The following is a 26678-nucleotide window of genomic DNA, read 5'->3' as shown; positions in this document are numbered from 1 at the left end:
AAATATATTTTATTATGCAGCAAACAAACTTATTGCTGCACTTTCCATCTTTTTTATGTTCAATGGAACCATCTCCGTGGGATTTCTGAAGAATTCGGCATGGCTACTGCTCGGTAAGGAAACAAAAAGGAAGACTATGCTTCCCTTGCCAGTGCTCATATACACTCAATATAGCAAGACCCAGACACCTCAACTTGATATTTTCTATTCCTTGAATTCTAGGTTAAGGGATGTTTCAAGAAGCCATCAGAAGATGGCTGCATCTTAACAAGTTTCCTGCACCATGGTCCTGAATAAACTGAGCTCTTGTGCTGACAAGCTATGGATCTTGGCCAAAATTGTCAGAAATGAATGGCACCTGAGTCACTGCCACCTTTTACACACTTGGTGTGACAGCTAATGTGCCTAACTCGGAAAGCTGAAAGCACTTTCTAGAAATTTGCTTTCAAAGACTTCTACGAGGAAAGAAAATCCAACTGCCATTGAAAATGTGGGCCAGCAGGTGCACAAACCTCCCTCTCCATGCTCCACAGAACAGATTTTTGAGCTGCAACTTGAAAGGAGACAGGTTAAACACAAAAATAAATGTTTTTTTGAGGATTTTTTTGTTTTTCTTTTTGAGAGCCCATTCAACTTCCAGACTTCCTTATTACTTAACTCGACTGGTTGAGAAAGCACTTCTTCAAAACAAGACATGACGATTCCTTGTTGTGCAGTTTACAATAGGATCAAGTTCTTCAGGTGGCCTTTCCCATGTCACTGGCAGCAAAGGGACCTTGTGCAGGTGCCAGAAGTCAGCAATGAGCTAGAGATGCTCCATCAGGTACAAAATATGAAATATAGGCAGCCCTTCTCATTTCTCAACAAAGGCTTCCATCTTTTGTCTCTTCTCTGCAGACTCAAACATTTTACTTAGGAAATGACAGGACGTTACAAATAATTTGTTTCCAGTTCTTGATTTGTCTTGCCCTGAGGCTAATTATATTAATAGACTTCCCTGGGTTTAATTAGTATTTTGCTTAACCCCAGCTGATCGTTAAAATTTCATTTAATCTGATCACTAAAGTACATATTTTAAATCCAGTCCAGATGAAGGAATTGCAAGTGTACAATTACCACTGAGTGGATGAGCCACTAAATTTAACTAAGGCCAGGGCATTTTTCACTCGTAAATTCAATTTCAGTATCTCAACTCCATTAGTGTGGATTGCAGAATCTTTCTCCTCATTTAACTGACAGCAACAATAAATCACGAGCTCATATTTGGTATATCTGAGACCCTAATTCTCAATTGCTGTCACTCTGCAGTTGCAGGTGGCTCTCCCATACACGAAACTCAGGCCTCTGCCTCTCTGTGAGCCTGGCTGGCACGTAACAGCACAGAGCTCGGTGCAGACCTCTCTTCATGCGAGCAGTAAGTTATTTTGTCAATAGAGCCATTCCACTGAAAGAAATAAACTTCTGCCAGCAAAAGAACTGCTTCGTTGCTCCAGCTGGGTCTGTAATTGGGCATTTGCTACCTAAGATTTTCTAGCAAAAGCTCTACCACTGCATCCATCTTGGAGCAGCTGAACCCCCCGTATGGCCTCTGACGAGCCGTGCTTCCAGGTGAGTTATGGGGCTGATAGCTACCAAGGCCCAAGGGGGGATTTTTGCGAGCCCAAAGCTCTTGGCAAACATAACTCCACAGCTCCTTTACCGTGCCCAGAGGGACGTATTAACTCCTTTTCAGAGAAATGTGGGATGAAAGCGGAGCATGTACACTTCCCAGTTTATATGAAGTGCAGCTATTTGTGGAGGCTCACCGCAGAGTCATACATCCTCAAATTCCCAGCAGGTCTGAGTAACGGCATGGCAAAAAGCAATATTGTAGCTAAAACAAAGTCCTGAGAGCATGGCAAACACCGATTAAACCAATTCTTTTGAAGGAAGTGACAGCACAAGCTGACACATTCAACTAAAACAACAACAAAAGTAAAGCCTGTATTTTTTGTGTCCATTAAAACCAAAACCAAGCAACTGTTTTCTGCTTGTGCCTAAATACTACCTCAAGTATTACAAAGCTACTTCCTGAAAAACAAGCTTTTCCTTGATTTCTCAGTGAATTCTGATTTTGCCCAGTCTGATCAGCCCATGAGGCTTCACTTGCCATCACTGATGTAAAATTAAGCAGCCCAATTTTCCAGTGGCAAATCTAACCTGAAAGTGAAAATGCTTCTCACAGCCTAATGAAGGTTCTTCATTGCTGATGGAGCTTACAGGATCTTCTGTTTAAGTTCTGCTGGTAGAACTGTTAAATAATTATCGTGATGTGGCAGTGGCAATCCAGTTCTGTGTTGTTATCCATTGTCTCCACTTCAAAAGAAATCAGAGGGCCAAATGCAAAGTCTGACACCAGGTAACTTACAGAACCATTACTTATTTCCTCTCCTTATGTCTCGCTCCCTTATAATGCATGAAATACAGCTAACATCGCTGTGATAGAAAGAGTTTTCTCACAGAAACTCTGCTGCTGGTGACTGATTTTGCACGATGCTGAGTGCTCCTGTCTAGGTGCAGTATGACTTCAACTTCTAAATTTAGTTTAGATGGAAACTTCATCCTGCTGCTGAGTTAAATCATGCATAAATCACTGCTAGGTTCTACATTTTGTGCAACTCATGTTTACAATGCCCATTTTTTACATACAGACGTGCTAGCAGTCTTAAGGTTAACCTGAGAACATTTAAAATTGAAATAATTGTGTAAATTTCCAAGAGTTTTCTTTAATTGTACAATATTTTAATAATCTGCTTATAGCCTGTCTGTTTTTGTTTATCTGGAACAAAGCAGCTCGCATGAGTAAGATAATTCAATTCAAAAAAATACATTCCCTGTAGATGTCTCCAATACGCAGAATATTTTGGTCACTGATGTTTTTCACAAAGGCTGTGTTCCTCTTTCTATGCTGAAGCCATAATACTGTTCCTTGGGGGAAAAGATTATTTGATGTATGAATAGCCTCAGATTTTATTCTTTTAAATATTTTGTTGTAGACCTGAGCTCCTCCGGCCATTTCTGTTTCCACAAATCTTTCCCGCAAAGTATTAGTCATGCTCTGATTTCTGTGAAATATATTTGATGAGCTGAATTCCTCTAGCTGGCATAGTGGCTCAGAAACAAAACATAGCTGATTTCTAAGCACTAATATTACCCAAAGTTTGCAGCTCAGCTGCTTATCCAATCTTTCATTACAAACTTTGGTGGCTTATAAATCTTAGGACAGATCTTTTCATTAAACCACCAACCATTAAAATAAAAATTCAGCAAGAAAAAAAAAAAAAAAGTATTTTTCAGTAAATTAATAAGATGAAGCTCTTCTTCAATGTGTTAGTGTTTTAAGAACTGGATTTCTGGATTAAGCAATTAAACTCCAAAGTTCTCCAAACACACTACAAAGTCAACAGACTTGGAAACAAGAAAAACGAAGGATGAAATCAGAGCTCTGCTGAATCCAATGATGTTTTGTTTGCCTTTGGCTTTTAAAATACACAAACGTCAACCTCACTGAGAGAAACGATGCTGCTTGTGATTCAACACTGTCAATCTGAGAGGGGCATCAGCAGCTGCATCTCCCGTGTTCTGTTACTGCTCACCAGCAGTGCAGGGCTGGTATCGTTTCCAGAAGAAGCTGTTCCATCCTTTTCTCGTTCTCTGTAAATCAAATCTTCATATGTAGTCCTTCAAACCCCACCCACCTCCTGACAACATAATCAGGTTTTCAAATTTCTGCACTAGGCAATTGCTATTCTTGCCAAGGAATACAAGCCCATGACATGCCCTCAACACAGCCCACTCCACTGCTGTTACTTCCTGCACAATTAGCACTTGCTTGCACATCCTTTCAGGGGTTGAGAGCCCCTGTTTAATTAACAGCATCCTTGGTCAGACATTACCCAGTGATACAAAACGGAAATGCCTCCATGGACACTGGGAAGGAGGGAAGCATTTGCAGAAAGACCTCCACTGAACAGCTCGCCCATAACGCTACACCTGGGGCAGGCTGTATTTAGCCTCTGTTCCACCCAGGAGTTTTTAAAAGATCTCTTTCTAATTTGCTTCCAAGTACAGCCTCATCATCTTGCTTTAAACATCACCGCTCAACCCAAACAGCTTCTTGCAAAGACACTGCGATCTTCCATACGGAAAGCCGTAACTGACCAGGACAGACAGCACTCATAGCCCTGCTCGAGTAGGGCTGCTTGAAGAAGAAACTTGCACTCTGCATGCACAGACCTCTGCAAAGGAAGGCAGGCTCAAGGCAGAGGATCAAATGAGCTGCAAGTGGAGACGAGAAGGAATGCAGCGGTGCTGCACGTAGCTCCTTTATAGGCTGTCGATTTCAAGAGTTTTCTGTTAACGATTGATCTCCGGTCTGTTCCTCTCTCTCAGCTTCCTTTCCAGGAAATATATTTGAGCTCTGCCTCCTTTTAGACCTTTTTTTTTTTTTTTTTTTAAAAGCAGGAAAACCCTGCATCCCAATGTAAACACCAGTTTCCAGTAAGGAACTAAGTAACAAACACAGTGCAATTAGGGGAAAAGAAACCTTATCAGGACACTTTACATTCTCGGTAAGTGACATAAACTTTGCATAAAGCTCACTTCATTAGTGCCATAACATGAACTGCTGCATCATTTCCTTATCTTCAGCTGCTGTAAATCCTCCTAGCCAGATGACAGAACCAGAATAACGTTAATTCCAGCGCTTCTCTGTCAGGTGGTGTCTTAGAAAACTGCCTTTCTGCAGGTCCTCTTTCTGAGATGTCTTCATTTGGTGTTTAGTAATTACGAAAGGAAAGCCAAAGAGTTATGCACAGCAACAGCTCGGTTGCAGCAGCTGTATATCTGGCGTCAGTTTTCAGATCATGCAGAGCAAGAAAGCTCATTCAGAGTTCCAGCCCTGCCTTCTACACGGCTTTAGAAACTTTTGGCTTTCTCAATCCCAATTTCCTGGACTCTGACAGTTCCCAACAATCTCTCTCACTCCAAGAAAAACCAGCTGATGAGTCAGAGAGGCACAATTAGATTGAATTATTCCAGGTTAGGGAACTAAAATAAAATGGCATGTGTACCAAATGTGATGGGGTTGTCGGGATTTACCTCCCAGATTTAGGGAAACAGATGAGACATTACAGAAATTCCTCACTGATAACCGAGGTTCAGCTTTACTGCAGGTCATCAGTTGAAAACAGTCTACTATCCCGACCTGAAAGAGATACTTATAACCACAAGTATTCTCCAATTTACAAGAGTAAATTTACAAGAGTAAATTGGAGCATTTTAATTTAAAAACAAAATGACAAGATTCATAACATTGAAATTAAACTTTGAAAGGACTTGGAAAGTCATCAGTGGAGTGTAACTGTGGAGAGATCCCTCAGTAAAAACAAATCCGCATGCTGTTGTTAATGCTGTTTGCAGAAGCTCCGTCCTTCTCCCCAGTTTTACAATATCCACCCTATCCCTACTCCACTGCAAAAAAATAAAAATAAAAATACTGAAGGCACTGTCTGATTTAGTGACTACTGTAAACACGCATTAGGCACAGATCCCAAAATAATACCTATTCTGCTCCTTGGCTTTTATACAAAACACAAATATTTGCAAACACCCTCTATGCCATTCCTGCTAGCCTGCAGTTCATGAAGCACAGCAAAAAGGCTACGTTTATAGTACCTCAGATAACGTATCTTGATCTTTCACTTTCTGTAAGTCACCTCTTTCATCACCGAAACAATGCCAGTAAATAGCCGTGCAGCTACAGAAGTACAAACAGCTCAGCCTTTAAATAAACCAAGAAAAACACGAAAACATGTGAAGGGAGAGTGCAATACTTTGCAGGAAAGGATCGGATAGGCGGGAGGCGGTGTGATCTGGCCATCTGCAGCCGCTGCTGCGAGCACACAGGATGCGCTGCGTGGGGGCACCAGCAGCAGCACACGGCACCCGGGATCACACAGCCTGGGGCTTAGCTCTCAGGCACCAAGTGCGCTGTCAAACAGTTTCTTCTTTCAAGAAATACATTACAGATAAAGGAATGGAATTGCAAACAAACCATAAACTGCGTGGAAGCTGATTACCGGGTCATGCAGGACCCTAAGCAGCGGTGCTGGGTGTGCATCGCTGAATCACGCTGCTGGGTTAGGGTGATGCCGCACGCAGTTCTCAAGAAGCAAGCCTAACGATGAAGAAACGTTTAAAAAAGGAATGCAGAGAGATTCACTAAAGAAACAGCAGGAACTGAGGAACCAAATCAAACTGAAGGTCAGCCTGGGGGGGAACACAACAGGTTTTCAGCCCTGTGAGGTCCCTAGTGCAAGTGTCCTTGGCGTACAAACGCTTCTGGCGCTACAAGCGAGACAGAGTGCAGGGCTGAAAGTCTGTGACCAAAGCAAGTGGGCTCCAGGTATTTATTTCAGTGCCGCGGCTGATGCCAAGTTGCCAGGTCTGGGCTGTGAGCTTACACCTCTGACCTCTTCCTGGGACCTCTGTGGCCTGCTCCTGCGTGCAGGGGCTGTAGAGCATTTCAAGAGAGGAAACGCAACATTTATGCCGAGGTTCACGCTGCCCACGACCTGGCTTTCTGTTTTCAAGCAAAGGCAGACTGCACCTTCCCAGACTAAGGCACTTGGAGCTCTTCCTTGTGGCTCCCTGACATGTCAAGCTGTGCTTTGGGCCCTATTATTGCTGGTTTCACGCATTTCACCTCTCCTGGCTGCTACCCATTAAAATCTGGAGTCCTGTCACCCGTCTTCAGCTGCCTCTCCAAGAAAACTGCAGTCGCATGCTGATGCTACATTTCTACCAGGCTGGGCAGGCAATTGCTACCCATCTCTTCTATTCAGGAGAAAAAAATCATGAGTAACAGAAGACAGGCACATTAAAAAAAAAAATATTTACCACATTTCCAAAGGAGGATGTTTTAGACAGTACAGTTCATGCATTGTAATAGGACTCTTGGATTTAATATACATAAATGCACAAAGAACCCAAAAATTTAAATAATTGAAACTATCTACTTACTTTAATGTAGCACTATTTCTAGTCCAGCAAAAACTAGATGTTTTTCATTGATACCGACTATTTCACATAAGCAAATGAGCAGCAATATTTGCAATACATTCAAATTAATGAGTTTAAATAGCTCTCTCTTATGAAATGCATTTTTTTTTTCCTTCAAACCTCCCTCGTGATGTTGTTTGCTAAAAATGCTCATCAGATTTTTATTTTTTTTTGTTAACTTCATTCACTTCAATCTCACGCTGAAGAAATAAAATTTATTCTACATTTGTTAAAGCACAAACAGTCTCCGGAGCTTTTTATTATGCTCATAACGCATATATACAAAGAAATCAGAGCAGATGCATCAAGTTACACTGAAAGCAAACAAAAATAGTTGAACGATTAACAAGTGTCACTGGGCTGTGAGCGCTCAGCCAGCACTCTGCCCTCCCACCCTGGTGTTTTCAAGCACATTTAAACCCAGCGTCAGCCACTGCCCACATCATTTATCTTATTTCAGCAATGGGAAGCTTTGCAAACACAACATGCCGTATTTCTTTCCCAGGCACAGTTTCAAATATTACTTTTGTTTGTAGTTTGTGTATTATTTTATCTTAGGTACGTACAAAGTGACAAGTCAGCCCATTTTTTGCGACGTGCCATTTCCTTGGGTGATATCCTGCAGCTAATCAGCGGCAAGGGCAACTTGGAAAAGAGTCACTGGGGACGTGCAGAGACCACTCGTGGTGGCTTTTCAAGCCAAGACCTTATTATTTGGTGTAAAATTAAAAGCAATCCAATCAACTCACTCTGGGTGACAGGAATTTTAAGGAGCGCTGCCATGTACCTCAAGAATAAATAACACCGAAATGCGGATTTTTTTCTTTCCTTTGGTGATTTGCCTGTTGATTGCCTGTTCATTTCCTGGAGATATTTCTAAGCCCTCTACTTCCTAAAACCAAACAAAATCAATCCCCCTGCCAAACTGCAATCGTACGCTGATGTGAGAGCAAAGAAATGAAAGCAAAAAGGAAGCCTCGCAGCTTTGCCAATGCTTACAGCCCCAGCAAGGAAAACAATTTATTTATTTACTTTGGGGTGAGCTTGCTCTGCCATCAAGGAAACTGGAAAACGTGGTAAATATTGATAACAGTCCTATAAATAGAATTTGACTTTACACAAGAGCTCTGGGTTGTAGCAGCTGATACAAATGAGCTCCAGCTTTAAAGCACATGACGAGCACTCTACTGTAAACCTACTGGGTTGTATAAACAACTGTCAGTGTGGCGAAAGTGAGCCTGAAATCTGCTCTTCTGCTCCCTCCATCCCAAACCGGGCATGTTGATTTAAGGGGAGAGCTTTGGCCATGCATCCTTTGCTTTTCTTCCGCAGAAACCACCGAGTCCACGTTCACGTGTACACCGTGGTCCCTGCCCTGAGGTGTTGCAATTCCCCACGCAAAGGCTCAGGGAAACTCTCACTTCTCAGCTTTCCTACTGTCAGCACCCACATCCTCAGCAGCGAGAACAACAGCATGATGCCCACCTGGCCAGGCTGCACTGCTTGGTCATGCCATTCATTTTGGGACCCCCAGAAGCACTCCACCATGTGCACCCAAGGGAAGAAAGAGCAACATCCATCTGCATCTACATCAGGTCCAGTATTTTGACACAAATAAAAGCATGCTCTCCTCATCTTTTCCCTTGCTGTGCAAGGTTAGAATTCTAAGGGTTTCTCTCGGATTTAACTACACCTGAAATAACTTAATATCAAACACTTGTATATCACATCTGACATCAGCTCCAAAAGCGAAAGAAAAGGCAATTTTTCTTATACTCTAAATAATCCTCCAAACAGTTTTGAATTTATCGTCAGGATATAAACTGCATGACTAACAGGCCCAGTTACTGCTCAGGGGGAAGCTTCTGACAATGCTTTTCCATTCTCATCACTCATCTTAATTCCGGACTACTTAAATGGAAATCTCCTCAAACGACGCCTTGTCTCCCAGCTCTCCAGTTCTGGTATCACACCTTTCCTGGATGTGCAAAACAAATACTCGGTCATTACAGGTTTTCCTGCAGCAAGACTTCCTAAGCACACGCTGAGCGCCGTGATGAATCAGGCTCTAGGAGCAGGCAGGATAGCAAGGCATCTCCTCTAAGCAGGATGCGTGTGGTTCAGCCGCCTAATCCCAGCTCAGACAATTTGGTATCTGTGCTTGCCGGCTCTCATCATAAAACGAGCTCACAGAGGGTAACGTACGTACAGGGAATCTTAAATAAGGCTGAGTGAACCGGTATAGCAGTGTTAGAAAGGTGCTCAGGTTTGCCTTCCCTGCTTTTGTGGAGTTGCACAACTTCAGTCTTCTTGCTGAGTGCTGGAGCAAAGACAACTGAACAGAACAACTGAACAATTATTCTGAGTATTCAAGCAGCTTGCAGATATGGGACTTCCTCGAGTGAATACAGAGAGACACAGGCCTCTGGAGAGCAGCTCGAGGCTCTTACCCCAAAGCAGCACAGCCCATAGTACAAGAACCACCACCTTCCCTCTCCCTGGCAGCACCAGCAGCTGCAGGAGCCTTCATTGGACACCTGCTTTCCATATTTCCAAGAACAACATCATTGCAAAGACCATAAAACTGCCTGGCAGTAACTGGGTTTCACCACATGGCAGAAAGCTAATAGAGATTGGGTAACATTTGTTTACAGCCTGATGAATTTTACCTTGGTGTTTGTAATTAGCACAAAGAAGTTTTCAATTAAAGCAGAAAGCAGAGCACGTCCCATTCCAATGCATGGGTGTTTAAATGCGCTTAATCAAGCTAGTATCTGATACCTAAAAAACAGTAAAGAGTTTCTTTTAATTACATAATCTGCAAGTGTCATGTACCAAAAATTAAATTAGCAGTATCAAGCAATTATGATTAGAGAACATAAACCAAAGGAAAAAAACAAGCATCATCAAAAACACGACCAGAGCTGACCACAGCTTTCAGATTTTCTTTTTTTATTACATAGCTAACACTTAAATAACTTATGTTTGCAACTCTCCCAACTCTAGCAAGATGTAGAAAATCCAGCAGAAGAAGTTAGTTCCCCCGGCTGAAATACTGACACGAACATATCGGTGTCTGAAAACAGAGCTAAATCACAGTCAGTGTTTCCTCCAGTAAGGGACAGCAGGAACAGCTCTTTCTAAATATGCACAAGTGGCTCCACTGTGAGTGCGGTGGGAAGCACAATGCAATGCTCAGTGTCTCTGTTAGGACGATTCGCAACCACAGACACGGCCCCCAGCTTTAGCAAAGCAAACTGTCATCACCTGCAAGGGCCTGAGCACATCAGAACCCAGGGGGAAGGAAAAACTTTTTTTTAGCTTAAACCACTATACCAGGATAACCACATACCAGGATAATGCTAACGTTGCCACCTCTGCAGTGAAGGTGTTCGGTTTGTACTGATGAAAAGCAGAATCACTGCAAAGACCACGAGACCAAAATCCGATTGTGGGCCCAGCACAAGGCAGGTGGGAATTTCTATGCTATCAGCAGCTCCCAGAGCGGCCGAGCGCCAAGCAGGCCACTCAGAAGGACAACATGGAAGGAACTCCAAAATAAAACCTTGCCCATTCTTTCAGTTAAAACCAAACCTCTGCAGCAGCTGTGAAAATGATGTTCCTGTGCTGGCCCGTAAAACACAGACCCTCAGCCATAAACAAGCTCCTCTGCTCCCTTCGTCCTGCCGCTCACGTACTGACAGCTTCCATAATGACCAAGCAGCAACAGTCTGTGGCTATGAAGAAAGGCTTACTGATATTAAAAACAAATAGCTATACATATTTTTGTAGAAAAAGATGACTGTCTTCCCTACAAAACCCCAGTGTTGTCTCAGGTGCATGTGAACAGAAAGAAATACTGGAGGAAAGACTGCTGGGCTGCAGCTCCAGGCTTAGTGCTGGGCGCAGAAGCCCTGGTAGATCCCTGGGGCAGCTTTGAGACGATGCACAGGTTTGGTTTTCTTTAAACTTAACAACACGCAACCTGCTACCATTATTTCTGAGGCCAATGTGATGGCCTTTTCCTGCTGTATTATGACCCTTCCTGGCATTACAGCTCTGCTTCTGCCGCATCATTAGCGAACATCATTGTGAAACTCTTTATAAAACACATCCCAGCTACTGCATACAAATTCCTCATATAGATTTCTTCCTATATTTCATTGATCTTGGAGGAGGGAGGTTAACTCAGAGCAACAACAACAGCAACAAAATCTGTGCAATTTCAGTTATGGCAGTATCAATACAGGACACGTTTCAAAACGGGAAAAAATAAAAAAGGCATTAGGTGCACTGCAAACCAGACCTGCCATCCGTACTGCACCCCTGAACTACCAAATCCTTCTATCACAAAGCTTATTAAATCCCTGAGCTGGTAACACTTTTTCTGTATTTGATATTTGGACACAGCAGAGGGGTCTCATTTCCTCTGACCTATATATATATATATATATATATGTATGATTTTGTAGTCCAGTAATTTCCCAGTTGTGACAAACTATAACTTTGAATGCTATTCTAGAACAAGGACTAGATGTAACGTTCCTGCAGGTAAAGAAGAAATTCAGACCCAAAGCCCTCCCAGCTAGCCCATGGGGGGAACTTGCCTTTTCCAGTGGTCCCGAACAGCCCCTCCACAGCCCCAGCACCGACTGCTGTTAGTACAGCAGAAACCAAACAACTGGATGACGATGTGTTCGTAAGGTAAGGGAATTGATTTTTTTTTAACCCAAATTCCCCAAGTTAAACAAAGTAACTCAGAAGCTCACAAATGTAAACCACATGGAATGGTTTAAAAGAGCGAAACTTCATTTTAATTGATTGCTGCCATTTACAACTGCATGCAAAGGTTTTCTCTGCTTTGTTCTGCAATTCAGTCAAGACTTCCTTAAAATAAAGCTGAACTTCAGTTAAGATCAGCGTTGAACCTGCCCTTTGTGCTCCTTCTTTCCAGGACACACTGCAATCTTCAAGCTCTCTAGTACATTTTCCATTTTTTCATAAGATCCCTGAAATTTCAGGCTGATCAAAATTTGCATCTACAGGCTGTTTTACAAAAACATGAAGTTTTTCTACGTACCCTAGGACGAATGGCTAACTTCTGAAAATGTTCAATTCACATACTTTCTTACACCGCTGAAGGATGATTTCTGTTCAACAGAAACACCGTGCACGTTCACTCACAGGATTTCTCAGATTAACTTTCTCAAGAGGAACCAAGCCCTGATTTTTCCCATTTACAGACACCAGCCAAGCACACAAGACAGTATAGGAAAGACACTGGACATTACAAGGCTAATAACCATATAAAAGAAGACCCGCATGCAGAAGATAGCCCTCGGTTCTGTCCATATTCATCTCTAGTGCACATCAGCCACACCAAGGAGGGGCTACAGCACATCTGCCTGTTCTGCCTTGTACTGATAGAAACGCTTCTCCTGGGGAAGGATGTATCCGCAGTGCACTTGCTAGCCAGAAAAACCCTGTGCACTGAGACAGAGAGGTGCAGCTCGATCTTAACACATGGTAATTTGTACCAGGACTACGCTGCCCTTTTTTTCCAGTGCATTACCAGTGGTTAAAAAATGAGTAAGCAAACCTTTGGCCTCAGCAAGTGCTCCTTTAGCACTCCACACGTAACCCTTTTGCTCCTGTGTGCACATGCCCGTGTATCAGCAAGTGTCACCGTGCCATCCCCTTTGCAGGAAGCTCCCTGCAGACGGCTCATTAACACCCCGGGAGTGGAACAGTGCCTCAGCTCCCCGGCAGCACCAGCTGATCATTTTGTTTATTTAACCAGGATTAGGCTGTGAGGTGACGGAGCAGAGAAAGCCAGAGACAGGGGATCTGTGGCCGACACAGCTATAAGGTGTTTTGCTATCACAACAGAAATATGACCAGGGTTTATTTAATTAATATTGGAGTATGCATATGCCTTAGTAGGCAGCATATACCTATTTATAGTTTAAAAAGAAATGGTGTGGGGCTTGTTGGTTGTTTTTTTGTGTGTGTGTGGTTTGTTTTTTGAAGAAAAATACTACTGCATTAAAACAAATGATCAAATATGTGTATATATATATATACACACACATACAGATGCGCTTGCCTCCATCTTATATACCCACCCCAGACTAGAGCAGAAGAAAGCAGTTTCATTCCTACTCGACCATTTGGAAACCAGTGACATGTATTCAATACGAGTATGTTGATATCATCACACTGGAAATAGCCACAGTCTCCAATTTTCTAGTTCACGTGGGCTCTTAGCAATTTCCACGTGAGCTATCTTACCTGTAGTTCCATCCCACTTTGGCTCTGCAAACCAATCGTCCCCTTGCAGGAGTGTCTCCTGGGATGCCCGTGTCTCACAAGCAGCAGCCAGGCACCTGCCAGCTGCCTTAGGACACAAACCAACAGACTGAAATGCCACGGTGATGAAACCAGGATTATTTGTGGCAGGGGCTGGAGTTAGTTTGTGATCACGGCTTTAGCTCAGAGCCAAGTTTCCTCCCATTACTTCCCTAGACATCTGCACCGGATCACAAACCCGTAGCATGTTAGGCGAATGTGTGATTTTTACAGCCAGATGTGCTTGGCTGTGAGACCACGAAAGAGCTCGTGTAACATGGCAGATAACGAACTTTGAAATAGCCAAGTGTGCTAATGGAGTTGAAGCAAGCTTCAATAACTTCAGTAGCAAAGAAAACTTCTCTGATGACTCCTCCGAATCTCCTCAAAACTCAACTCCTGAGTTACAAGCTCTGACCAAAGGCTCCTTACACTTGCTGAAACTCGGGGACACATTGCTCAGCTCCTGCCCTTCACCTAAAAGATTTGCAGGCAGGGTTTGACACCCACCTCAGCACACAGCCAGCTGTGGGAAGGTCTTCACAGTTCTCCTCACGCGGCCACTCAGCTCCCAGCTATTTATGAGGTACAGATGCCATGGAAATTCACCAGGCTGGTTTCCAATAAAATGAGGAAATTTTCATCATTTGCTCTAAACAACTGCAGAAAAATGTTTCTGCTTTGACATTTTCCATTTGAGTCTGTCGGTTCCACCACTGAAGCTTGAGGGTATTGCACTGCCACCAAATCTCTCACTGGCCACAGAGCTCCACATCTGCTAACATACCTACTTTAATATTTATGAAATAATTCTAGATGTAGATATCTCTCAGAAGAAAAGAGTGGTATGACTCAGTTATTTAGCACCCTTACATTTTCCAGTGAAAAATTCTGGAATCCTTTCCCATATGAGCAACTCATGACAGAAGTTAAATGAAGCATTTTTTGTCCTTATAGAAAGCAAGATTTTTTTTATTGTTTTCTGTATTAATACTGCACTTAGGAACCCTAACTCATGAAACAGGACTTTGTTCTGTTTCCCAAGGCTTTTTAATCTTAGTGCAAGTCAAAAGGTCACGTGTGGGTATGAACCCACAGGAGCGCAAGATAACAAACAGATACCAGGCAACATTGCGAGGCAACGGTAACATCTTAGCGCTGCTAAAAGCACCTCCAAAGTGACCATACATCATCCTAATGATATTTAAATTGTGCCAGCCACTGCAAAAATGCCTTTCGTGGGACTTTACTGAGCTTTATCGTGGCTTGCAGTGGGTGTGTGTGTGACAGCCCTGGCTGGATGTCCCCTGCTCGATGCCACAGTGGCAGCCAGGCTGCAGCCACCTCTGCTCCTGCAAGCCCCAGCACATGGTAGGGGAAAGCAAGAAGACAAATTTAAACCTTCCAGCCAAAACAGCACAGAGGTGATCACGATCTACTGTGTTACTGCAGCCAGGAGACAGAAAATATTACCTTAGCACTGAGCCTTGCATCTGCATGAGGCACATGCTCAGTTAAGTGATGAGTTCATGCCCTCCGGTGTGCTACTCCAATCTCCCACCGCTGCAGTCTCAAAGCTCATAAGAGTGGTTTATGTGTGGATTTAAAATAGTTTTGGAGTATTACGTGTGCCTGAGAGCACACAAAGCTGTCTTTGTCAATCTCTCTTCACAGTCACATAAAAAGTCCTACTAAAGAAGAAAAAATAGATGCACTCAGCATGCAGGTTTATTCAAAAGCATCTTCAGCGGTAGCATTTAAAGCACAGGCTTACTGACACTTACTGGTGTTCTCAGCAGCTCAAATATGTATTTAATTGAGCAGTGTCCTACTCTAGCTTTTAAAATTTAAATGTCAGGTTTTAAAATCACATTTATAAAATATCTTTGTGCTTTTTAAACTACAGAATTTCTCATAATGTGCTCTGTGCTATGTACTTTGGCATGGAAGTATAAAATCAATAAATGCTTTATACATATAACAAAAGAAAACATAAAACCAAGCAGCAGAGAAAGCTAACTGAAACAGTCAGCGAGCAGGAAAAAAACAAAAGACACCTTTTTAGCAATGATTCATAGTAAAAGTCTTGGACAGAAGCCTGTGCTTTCTGTTACACCTGAGGGTTAGGAAGTGGTGAACGCGATGAACTACCAGGCAGCGCCACGTTTTACAGCCGGTGATAAGCTTCTGGAAAGGTCCAGGTCCCTAAGGGCCAGAGGGTTGTAAATAAAAGCACCCTCACCCACCTGGATCATCCCGGCAGCACAGCGGGACGCAGATCGGCTCAGAGGCATCAGCAGCCAAGTGAGCAGTGCCCGGAGGCAGAGGAGGAATCTCGGCAGGCTTCAGGGCGCAGGTGCAGCCCACTGGTGCCCATCCACTCCACTGAGCAGCCACCGTGCTCAAGACATGCCTTGCAACCCAACGAGGCGTAAAGAAAGCAGCTACTGTGCTGCTGCCCAGTGCCCCGAGCTTCCTGTGTGCTTTCAGGAAGCTTGGCTCTGCTTCCAGCATAGCGTCAGGACGGTTCGAACCGTGACCTTTTTCCAGGTGATGGAGAAGTGAGGACCTCCTGTCCGCGCTCCCTGGACAGCAGAACTGACAGCCTCATTTTTGGAGAGGCTCTTTCCCAGATGTTGACTTTCAAAAACAAATTTTGGGAGCGTCTCTGTAATAGGGAGATTTGTTTTCTTTTCCTGAATAAGCAGCGGGACCTGGCCACGGGCAGCAGTGAGACGCTCCCTGAAAAGGAAGCCTGCAGCGGTAGGGAAGATGTGGGAGGAGGAAAGGTGCCAGCTGCCAGCAGGAGCCCGTGGGGTCTGCTGGAGAGTGGATGCAGAGCTGCAGGAAGGGGCAGAGAAGGGAGCTGGCTGAGACAGGACGCTCTCGCAGCTCCTGCACTCTGACACGTTGCTGCTGCTTCCATTTCCCCATCTCACTGCTGGGACCACGTGAACGCTGTGCCCCCACAAAAATCCACCTTAACTTTCCTTAATAAAACTCAACCTAGAGCAAACGATCATGTAATTTACTCTTCATTACGAAAAAAACAGTGGTGTAGAGGAACAAAAACCGGGAAGGGGGAAGAGGGGTGGATGCCTGAGATGTCATTGCTACAGCTAAGGTGAGTGGGAAGCGGGTGAGCTACGCGCATATTCCAGTTTTATTTATTTTGGGCAGAAATAGAACATTGCTTAGGCATAATTTACATTAGAGTTTCTAATTTAATACCAAGGTTATTGAAGGAAAAGTGACACGCATTTATCAGTGGATAAAAATAACAGCAATACCAGCATCTGAGACAGCGACAGAAAGCGACAGAAAGCGTGTGCTGCCAAGGCCAGGGCTGCTGCTCGCCCCTGCGGTCCTGCACTCCACACGGGCAGCAGCAGCCTTCTCCGGGGAGTTCACTGAGTGGACAACACTGAAAATGGAAAAAAAAAAAGAAAAAAAAAGAAAGCAACCCACAACTGTCTGCCATTTGCAGTCTGAGCCCACATGCACTCTAAGCAGGAAGGTTATTAAACATGATGGAATCACCCCAGCTCAGACTTTATCATAAAGAAACGAATAAATACACAGCTCTCAAATGTGATCAGAAAGACAGAAACCTCTTCTGTTCTGCTGGTAAGGGAAGACCAAAAAACCTGACCATAAGATTAATGGACTGCCAGCAAAAATGTAAGTTAGATACCGTAAGGAAATCAACTGACTTAGGTTTAATTTGACAGGCTCTTGTCATCGGACTCCTAAATTACGAGTTAGAGCTTTATTCCGATGTAAATCAACCTTGTGTTATCTGTGATTTACTTTATTTGCATCTGTAATTTATTTATTTGCATACGTGTGCTTTGAGTGAGTTCAAGAGTCCTCCTCTCACGTTTGCACATTCAGGCAGTAAGCTCAAAAGATGAGAAACGTATACGAGACCATTAGAGCAGTAAGCAGCAGCTCACTTTCTGGTTACCTGCATAAACTCTACCCAGAAGCCAGTAAAACCCCCCCGCTTCTCACTCAGGGTAATGGCCACAGAGGTAGACACAGCAAGGCAGCGGTGCTGATAGCTCCAAGAATTCAAATAAAGCCCTGATTTCCCTGAGAATCATCGGATTTTCTGTTGCATCATTACTTAGACATTTTTCTGTTGGTTTTCCTTGTCATTTGAGCCCATCTATCTGAGGGATTTTCTGTTTTCCTCTGCAAACGGGTTCCGAGCAGCTACCTCTCGGCAGTGCATTTTTAAATGAAAGATGAGATAATCCTGAAGCTGTCACACTCTAGCTGAGGATTTCAGGAAAACCCACCAAGTGCAGAGGCTGGTGACAGTACCGTAGTAGTTGAGGCCTCGGTAAACTTCTGATCTTAAGAGAGCTCAGTGGTTTTCCTCTGCAGAGCTTTCTCCATTAAGTGAGAACGTTTGGGGCAGGGGAGCTGAGAGCGCTTCTGGAAGTGGGGACGACACACTGTAAACATTTTGGCAGAGAAGTGATCCCATCATTCACAACTTCCTCTCCTGCAGGTTCCAGAGCATATGTCATTTAAAGAAATTCATCTCCTGCTGAATGATTTATGATCTCTCTGAGGGAAAACATACTGATGAAATGCATCAAAAGTTTTAAATGCGAACATTTGCCATGGGGTTATTTCCTTATTCCTGCCAACTTACCCTGATATTTCTGCTTGCTGCTAAAAACACTTATACAGTTGCATTACAATTTTAGTTTCCATAGAAACTGTTATTGGCTAAAGTAAATACAAGATGGTAAGAAGTGTGAGTTTCTGAGTCCTGTGAGCATGCTGGAGCAGCACGGTTTGTACCACCTCACCTTTCCCCAGTCCTTAATGCTGCAGGAGGGTATTTTGCCATGGTAAGACTAGGGACATTCTCCTGAGTGGCCCTTCCACACCTCTCAGAAGGTGTGTGGATGCTCAGGGCTATTTCTACGTCGCTTTGTACAAAACCACATTTCTCTGCAGCGCTCAGGGTGTTATTTCATTCTGCAGACCACTTCGCTGGACTTTACGAGGGGAAGTGCTGGGCTTCATTAGCCTGCACGCCAAAACAAGGCTGGTGAGTGCTACCAGGTAACGTGTGAAAAAGAGGAAACAAATAATTGCTTCATCGCAACTAATGGCTTCCACATGCCTTCAGCATGTGTAAATACCAACGCCGTGAGCCCCAAGCACCCTGGTGCTGTACCCCCGTGAGGCCGGCCGCAGCTCTGGCCACCTGAACGCGGGGAGGAAAGGCACGCGGTGCTGCCAGCTCGCCGGCACGTCTACCGAAGGAAGAAATGAACTGCATATTAATCTCCTGTTCTCAGAATTTCTCTTGTTCCCCTCCTAAATGATTCTAATGCTTACTAAAAAGGCAAAGTCCTGATAATCATCGTACAATTCCTTCACTTCTTTATACATTTCATTGTATTTTGAATTCAGGCACTTCTTCTAACATACACAATTAGCGAGTCTTTTCTTGTTCTCCTCAGAACATTACTTCCATTTATCTTCTCATTTAGAGATCCGCAGCAGTGCTCTGTACTGCCGGAGATTTGCCCTTTTTCCAAAGAATAAGTCCTTGCATGTATATTGCGACGAGATGGAAAACTCTGTTATCATTTCTGAAAATAGCAGCCGAAGGCAGAAGGACTCACACTTGACAAAACGTGGAAAAAGAAGGCAATGCTGAAACTTCTAGGTAACACGGGGTCATTTCAATGCACAAATCATTGATTTGGGGATGGGGAACAATCTTATCCCCCACCTGTTACATGCTTAGGTACCTACGGAAGATCTCCCTTCTACATTATCAGAAGGGATCCTAGGAAAGACAAACGGGCTTATTTCCACACCCAACCTTTAACCTTCATGCCCTACTTACTTTGCTGTAAAGCCATCCTGCCTCCCTCCCCGAGACTCGCAGGGTCTAACTGCTACCTAACTCTCTACATCTACCAATTCCTTTGGCTGGGCATCTGAGGTAGGATGGGGGCTTGCTGAAGCCACCCGAATTTGTCTCAGCTTCCCAGCCTTGGGTGCTTTTCTGTCGTTGGTTGGTTTTTGTAAGGACAGGACGCTGCCCAGATGCACACAAGCTTTGAGTACTCTAAAAAGATGAGCACAAATCCGCTCTACAGCCAGAGGAGCTGAGGTGGGACAGCCCAGACCATCGTTACTGCCAGCTCCTAGCATTACGGCCTTGGCTCCAGGACCGTCACCTAGTGCTGCCCTACTCTAACTGGTTTCAGCCAGCCCCCCTGGGCAACTGTTACTATTTAGGGACATAGTAAAATAGGATAAAAATAGGATAAAAGAGAAAGAGTACAATGCTTTCTAAATAAGAATAAGGCATTTGGCTGTTTATCCTTCATTGATGAAAACTCCTCCAGAATGAAAAATCATTATTTTTTTCTTCTTACAATAGTGCCTAGAAGATGCAACAACAAAAACACAAGAACAATCACAAAATATGTGTGTCTTGATTTACGGAAAAATATTGTGAAAAGCAAATGCCAACCAACAAAGCTGAAGGAGAAGCTAGCTGAAAACCCCTTTGTATTTCTGTTTTTCAGAAATTACGAATGCCAACAGTTGTACAGAAGGTACACTGAATGCAGCCTGGGAACAGACTCTGTTTCCAGCCATCAAAAAGACCAAGAGCGTGGCAGATTAATTAAGCTAACCAAAGAAATGTTCCTGCTGGTTAATATGGCAGCTTACGGGAAAGAAGTGTGTATTCCAGATGGTGGAGGGCAGGAAAGTTTGTGGGTTTTTTATGGTAACAAGGGCTGCTAATAGACCTCCAAAATCACTCCTTGCTGGTGGTCTCCCTTAGCAGCACACCTAACACGTTTGGGTAGCTTGCTGTGGGTGTTCTTAACCACACTGAAATTTAGTTTCCCATGAAAATAAAATGAATTGCTTCTTTATATGATGTTGAATAGAAGAGCCAAGGATTATTGAAGATGACACTTATTTCTATCAAAAGGTAGCACTACATCAGAAATACACTAAATGAGGTTGAAAGATTCCCATTAACTTCTCAAGTTTTTAGTGACAACCCACAGATGAAATCCACTCCCTCTTACAATTCTCAAAATAGATTAAAAAGATTTGCACAAACTGGCAGAAGTCCCCTAACACAGTATAAAATTGTTTAATACTACAGGGATGGGGGATTGGCAGGGGAATCAGGAGATAAATCACCTAAAGCTCTGGTTTTACAGTGAAAGCTGTGCCGACGCACTACAGCACGCCGTCCTTTCCATCTGGCAAGGCAAATACAGGAAGCAAATGCCCAAGTCCGTGATGATCCCACCAGACCACAGGAGATGACCTTCTGGGACAGCTAAGAAACGTGCAAGTAGTACCACAGAGGGGGGGAGCAGTTGTTTCGGAGGCTGCTAAACTCTGTCATTTACCAGGGTTTTTACTAGAAACCTCCACACAATCAACAAGCTGCTACTGCTTGACTTCGAGCCAAGCCTTCCTGCTGCTATACGAGTTTTGTGTTTTCCGGGGACAACCAGGGCTCGTGTAACACTCGCTCACCTGCAGGCAGCACTCCTTTGCTCAGCCCCACAGCGCAGATCAAAGCACAACAGACGCGAGTGGCCCCAAAACGAGCATTTTGCTTCACGCCACTTGCAAAATCCTATCAACAGCCAACCCAGGTGCTGTTCCCATTCTGCCCACACACAAACCCATGACAAAAAGCAAACCTATTCACACAGGTGGTGCATTTCACCCCCCTAAAAGTCAGGATTTTTTCATACCCTTCATTTAATGCCACTGCTGTCAAATCCATAACGTGTGGTAACAAAACAGCCTTTATGTAACCTAATAAATAAAAGTCACCAAGGCAATAGCTATGCATAAATTTTAGCTAAAAACATTTTGTTAGAAGAACATGAATGTCCTCTGTAAAGCGGGTAGCATTTTAAAATAATGTTCTAGCCATTGTTAATACTTTATTGCTATTCATCATAGAACCATTAATCATGGTGAACTCATTTGGTATTAATGTGGATGTCATAAAGTACTTCTGCTGCATTTCAATTATAACTCAGCCTTTAAAACGCTGCCAACATTACATGAAAACTCTGAAAACCAAATTTGAATAGTCTGTTCAGAGATAACTACAGTTATGTTCTGGCACAGAGAAACCACCTTTTCTACCCCCAGGCGCTGAGCAGCCCCCGGGCAGTGCCCTGGCCCAGGGCTGGGTGCGAGGAGCCCGGCAGGAGGCTCGGTGAGGCTGCAGCCTCCAGAACTGCCCATTTCCCCCTGGGATGAGGGCAGGAGACGCATTTCTCCAGGCTGCTTCATTATCCCAGGCTCAGCAGCAGCTACGCAGCAGCAAGGCCATACTTTCAGGACACTGTAAGGGTTTCTTTTTCTCCTATTGTTCCTGGGATGCCCCCCAGAGCACTTCTTCTTCCAGAGCTGTGCGCTCCGTTGTCGGTTTGTTTGGTTGGGTTTTTTTTCCTCTCTGATGTGTGGTTGCTGTCCAAACAAAACCACCACAGAGTACATATATCTACAACCTCCTGTCTTTAAAGACAGCAAAGGAGTATGCAATATATCAGAGACGACCTAGGGGAGCTGATATCCTGACCTCTCTACAACAGTTTAAAAATAAATATGAAAAAAAAAAAATCCTTCTGGCCTCAAGAGGCACTGAAAAAGGAAAACGAGCAGGATGACATGCAACATGGAGCTCAACAGCCATCAGCTCCTGGCCATCAGGGAAGCCAGGAACTTGAGCAAATTTAACTGTAGCTCCAGATAAACCAGGGTTTTGTTCATTCACTGTCAGTAGAGCTTCCCTCAGCAGTTTTTACATAAGGAATCAGTGACACTACTCAACTATCACAACGCTTCTTATCTGAAACTGTGATTAATGAAGCAAAGACAAAATGTTTCTTATTATCAACGGAAACACTTCTTGAAATAAATTCTTGCATGGAATTCCCATTCTATTTTCCTAGGTAGTCGACGCAACAGGTAAGCATACAGCAAAACCGCCTACCTTGGGGGCTCTGGCGTGTTTTCCACATCTGGCATCTTTGACGAGACTGATATCTAGCAGCTCCGTCTCCTAGAAGGAAAAATTACAACAAAGGTAATTAAGACATCAGTCAAATACTTTTGCTGTCTACACACATCTCGGATCTGACAGGGGTTCACCCGTTTGCAGTGACTCCTGTCCAAACTGAGGGCAGTTTTGAAGCATGCTGCATCGTGCTTAATCTATTCTAAAAGCAACACTATGCCTCAGACACACAACTTAGTTTCCTTCAAAATGTGCATGTCTCCTGATACAGAGAATATACCGAAGCTGCATTAGTCAAGTTTATTTCCCGGATCACTAAATACCAGCTGCTGTGCTTTTTTTTCCCCTTCATTTTAATACAATTTATGCTTTTTGATGCTACAGTGAGAAAAAGGTGTCACTAAACAGAAAATCCTGTCTCTGTGACAGAAAACCTACTTTATCATGGTCAGAAGGTTTTGAAAAGTCCACGTAAAACTCCCCCAGTGTTACAAACACAATGCCAACGTGTCCCAGGAACTTTGCAGTGCTTACTGAAAACCCCGTACATTTGACAAGCATTTCACCATTCACACGCTGCTCCCCAGCTCTCAGTGATACAACACATGCAAACGCATGTTTTTGGAACAAAACCGGCATGTGATGACAGCCCTGTTGGGCAAGCTCCTGTCCTCCCCTACCCATGGGTCCCTGACGTGGGCTGCAGACCGTCAGGGTGCGGTTCCCTCGCCGGCACACACAGCACATCACCACCTAACGGTACCCAGCTTCTCCCCCAAGCGATGCAAACCATTTTGCAAGACACAGCCAGGCCAGCTCATCTGATCCGGCATTACTTGACAATCTTCAAGCACATCTTAATACTGTCTGCCTCATTTACACTAACTACAGTATTTGGACTAATAGCCCGTGCTAGCATGGCTCAATTACATACTAAATATAGTTTAAAAGTACTTCAGCAGGAATGTGACCACACTGCAATTAGAGCTACACCAGCTCAGTGCATTTCAGCCTTCCAGCAGTTCCTGCAAACGCTGCGCAGAGAATGGGGTATCTTCTGTGCAGCATAAAGACGCTTCATTGTTTAATTCCAGTGGAAGGAAAAAAGATTTTCTCATGGACATATTATTTTGCCATGGATAACTTTGCAGCCTTATTTATTTTTCATTTTATGGGACCCATTGCTGCAAAGCTCTTGCAGACTTTTGCTGTCTAATAAGACGTGAGCTTCCCACACACGACTTTAGGTTCACAACATCCCCCTCCAGCCCTCATATCAATCCCAATTCTCTCCTGTATAGTACCAGATGAACTTGCATGACCGTTTTTTCCCCCTTTTTATCTAACCTGTTTAGGGGAAAGTTGGACTTTTGTCATCTTTATTTTTTGATCATACTTGCCAGAAACAGGAAAAGGTGGTGAAAACTTTCAGGGGTTAGGAAGAAGTCTAGGCAGGGCTATAAAAGGGAATATTCTATAAACCTCCTTAGGAAATCACTGGAAATACAGCAATACACAAGGCACGCATATACAAGTACTCCTCCGAGAGCTCTGCAGCCCCTCGCATTCACGGCTGACTTGGCATCAGAAAAGCATCTCTACAGCTCTCCCTGATGCAGCTCAGGAGCATCTCATGCTTTGTGAACCCAATTTTTACATCCAGAAGCTGCTCTTACTTCCAGATCTAAACTCTTCTCAATCCATCATCCTTCCACCTGACAGCAGCACAACAGACACAAGGAGATTAGGGCAAAACTCAATCCTCTGAGTGCAGAAAAGGCCCGAATGCACAAAGGTCTGGGTAATCCTCACTGTTCAGGGAAACAACTGCAGGAGGAAGGTCTATAATCTGTAGATAGGTGGATATAGAAGGCCATTCAGATACTGGCAGAATGGAAAATGATGGCATGAGGCAGGGCTGCACTCAGGTTTGTCTCACTCAGGGCAAGGACTGAAGCAGGAAACTGAGTTCCGACATAATTACGGGGAGGAGGAGCAGAGGACACTGCACAACAGGCAAGGAATTGGAAAGAAAAAAAAAAAGAAAAACAAACAAGGACAAGAGCCAGATTATTCTGTGAGCATAAAAAGCAAGGGAAAACCAAGACAGGGCAGAGACACGATGCAAGCCCAGAGACCACACAGTAACCATGCCGCGGGAGGGAGCACGGAGGCGACAACACTTCAGCGTTACGGCCCGTGAGCTCCACGAGAGCGAACACACATCGCCTGGCTGCCACAGACAGCAGCACGGCCTCTGGGGTGAAAGGCCAGGGCTTGTATTCATCACAACAAATAATACTCGTGCCCCAAAGCAGTCTCCAGCCCACAACAAAGTGCTCTACAGAAGCTATGGGCACATGCGTGGCGTGGTATGAAACTAAGATTTTGCAGACTGAAAGGACTGGCAAACACCACGATTTTTAGCAGTAAGCACTAAGATAAATGAAATATGTCAAAAAAATGCATCTTAAACCATGATGGTGAACCATGCAGAATGAAGTGCAAATTTTTTTGTTTGTTTGTTTGTTTTTGGTTGGATTAATCTGGCCTTTTAGCTCTTAAAAAATAAAAAAAAAAAATTAATCATTTGCTCAGTTACAAAAGTGAAAAGTGTAACTAGATCTCCCCTTGCACACACATAGGCAGACCCTGCCAAATGCAATAGCACACGTCTGGAAGAACATCCATCTTCTGGCCTCGCTGCTCTGTTTGCTCTCTGTTGGGTTACCTCTCTGAGCAGGTTTTATAATCCGACCCATATATTTATTTACGTTTCTATTTGACAAGAGCATTTAATTTTTGAGGAAGCCACCATCAGATATCTGACAGGAACGGTCCAGCTTCCATAATTAGATTTTATATGTATGTCCTGGACTGCAGAAGCAATAGCCTGGTAGTTTAGAGCCCAGGCTATGGCAGCTATGCAGAAGGGAGCAGGATATGCACCCCCAGAAACGCCTTTGCAGGCAGCATTCAGGGGGCTGGATAAATCAGAATTCATAATGTGCCATTTCTTAGAAGTTCTTTAGTTCAAAAATCCCAAACCTCCTGGAATTCCCTGACCTCTGGGCGCTTGCTTTCATCTTTCACTCAACTAATTAACAAGACAGAGAAAAACTTCCTCCCAAATGAGAGAAAAGACAATTTCCCTGATCCCCTATTACAAAGTGTGGACAGACATTTGTAAAGTGCAAACAGGCACAAGCAGGGGGCAGAAAAGGTTCCCATTTCCTGTGCAGCAGAAACGTCCGTGCCCTCCTCTGCTTAAGTCAACGCCAGTTTTGCTACCTCAGCGTGGGCTTGGGCACAGCTTTCTGTGCTGCAGGAGGCACAAAAGCCAGAGCAACTGAGAAAAAAAAAAACAACAAACAAAATCCTGCACCAGTCCAACTTCTCCCGGTTTAATGACCTCCACTCACTGCTATTGGGACTTGCTAAGCTTGCAATAGAGGAACTCTTAATGCAACTGGTGGATCCCCTTAATATTTTATAATACGTAAATTCCTGAGAAGTGAGTTATTAATCCTACCATGTTTGTTTCCAATTAGCAGCTGAGACAGAGATGTATTCAGATAGGGCCCAATTGCACAACCTCACTTTTCTGGGTGAGCACACGCTCACAAAAGCGATGGATTGCGCAACCCTCAGTGACTGCTTGAGCACTTATAATTAGCCCTGTCTGAATCTAATGGAGTTACACCAATTTGTACCAGCTGAGGATCTGGCTCACTCCTATTTTAAACAGCCCACAGCGATGCCAAGTGAATCACGCTGTCTTGGGAACTTGCTCGTGCCGTGGTGCCAGCTGGGAGGCAGGACTCCTCGCCGGCCTCGCTGGAGAGCTCTGCTGAAGAGCCCTCGGTGGCACAACAGGCTGAGAGCAGGATCAAGTGTCCTACACAATTTCACAAAAACTATGTCAAGGAGACAGAGCAAAAGCGGGTGTGCACTGCGACAGCTGCACGGGTAGGCCAGATATCTAATTGCTTTACTTACGTCCCGAACAAAAATAATTCCACTCTGCTCAGAGTGCTCACTGTGGCTGAACAGTCAGGCAGTGCTTGAACCCCCGCTCGTCCCACCTCCATTTCCACATCCCTTCTGTCACCACGTCCTTGGCTCGCACTTGGTTAAACAGCTCCGCGTGCTGCTGTGAACCACTGGATGGTGC

General features: G+C 44.0%; 1 protein-coding gene across 11 annotated transcripts in view; it reads right to left on the bottom strand.

Annotated features, from left to right (window-relative positions):
* The window catches only part of PLCB1 (phospholipase C beta 1), a 376029-nt gene that overhangs the window by 257296 nt on the left and 92055 nt on the right, over nucleotides 1-26678 (bottom strand). For all 11 annotated transcript variants that reach the window (XM_027455554.3, XM_027455555.3, XM_027455561.3 and 8 more), the window contains one exon: nucleotides 22481-22549. In XM_027455554.3, coding sequence (XP_027311355.1) covers nucleotides 22481-22549 — 69 coding nt within the window. The remainder of the gene's footprint in view (nucleotides 1-22480; nucleotides 22550-26678) is intronic.

The sequence above is a fragment of the Anas platyrhynchos genome, chromosome 3, assembly GCF_047663525.1.
Source record: "Anas platyrhynchos isolate ZD024472 breed Pekin duck chromosome 3, IASCAAS_PekinDuck_T2T, whole genome shotgun sequence".
NCBI lineage: Eukaryota > Metazoa > Chordata > Aves > Anseriformes > Anatidae > Anas > Anas platyrhynchos.
The sequence above is the reverse complement of the archived record's forward strand: the minus strand, read 5'-3'. Positions and strand labels throughout refer to the sequence as shown.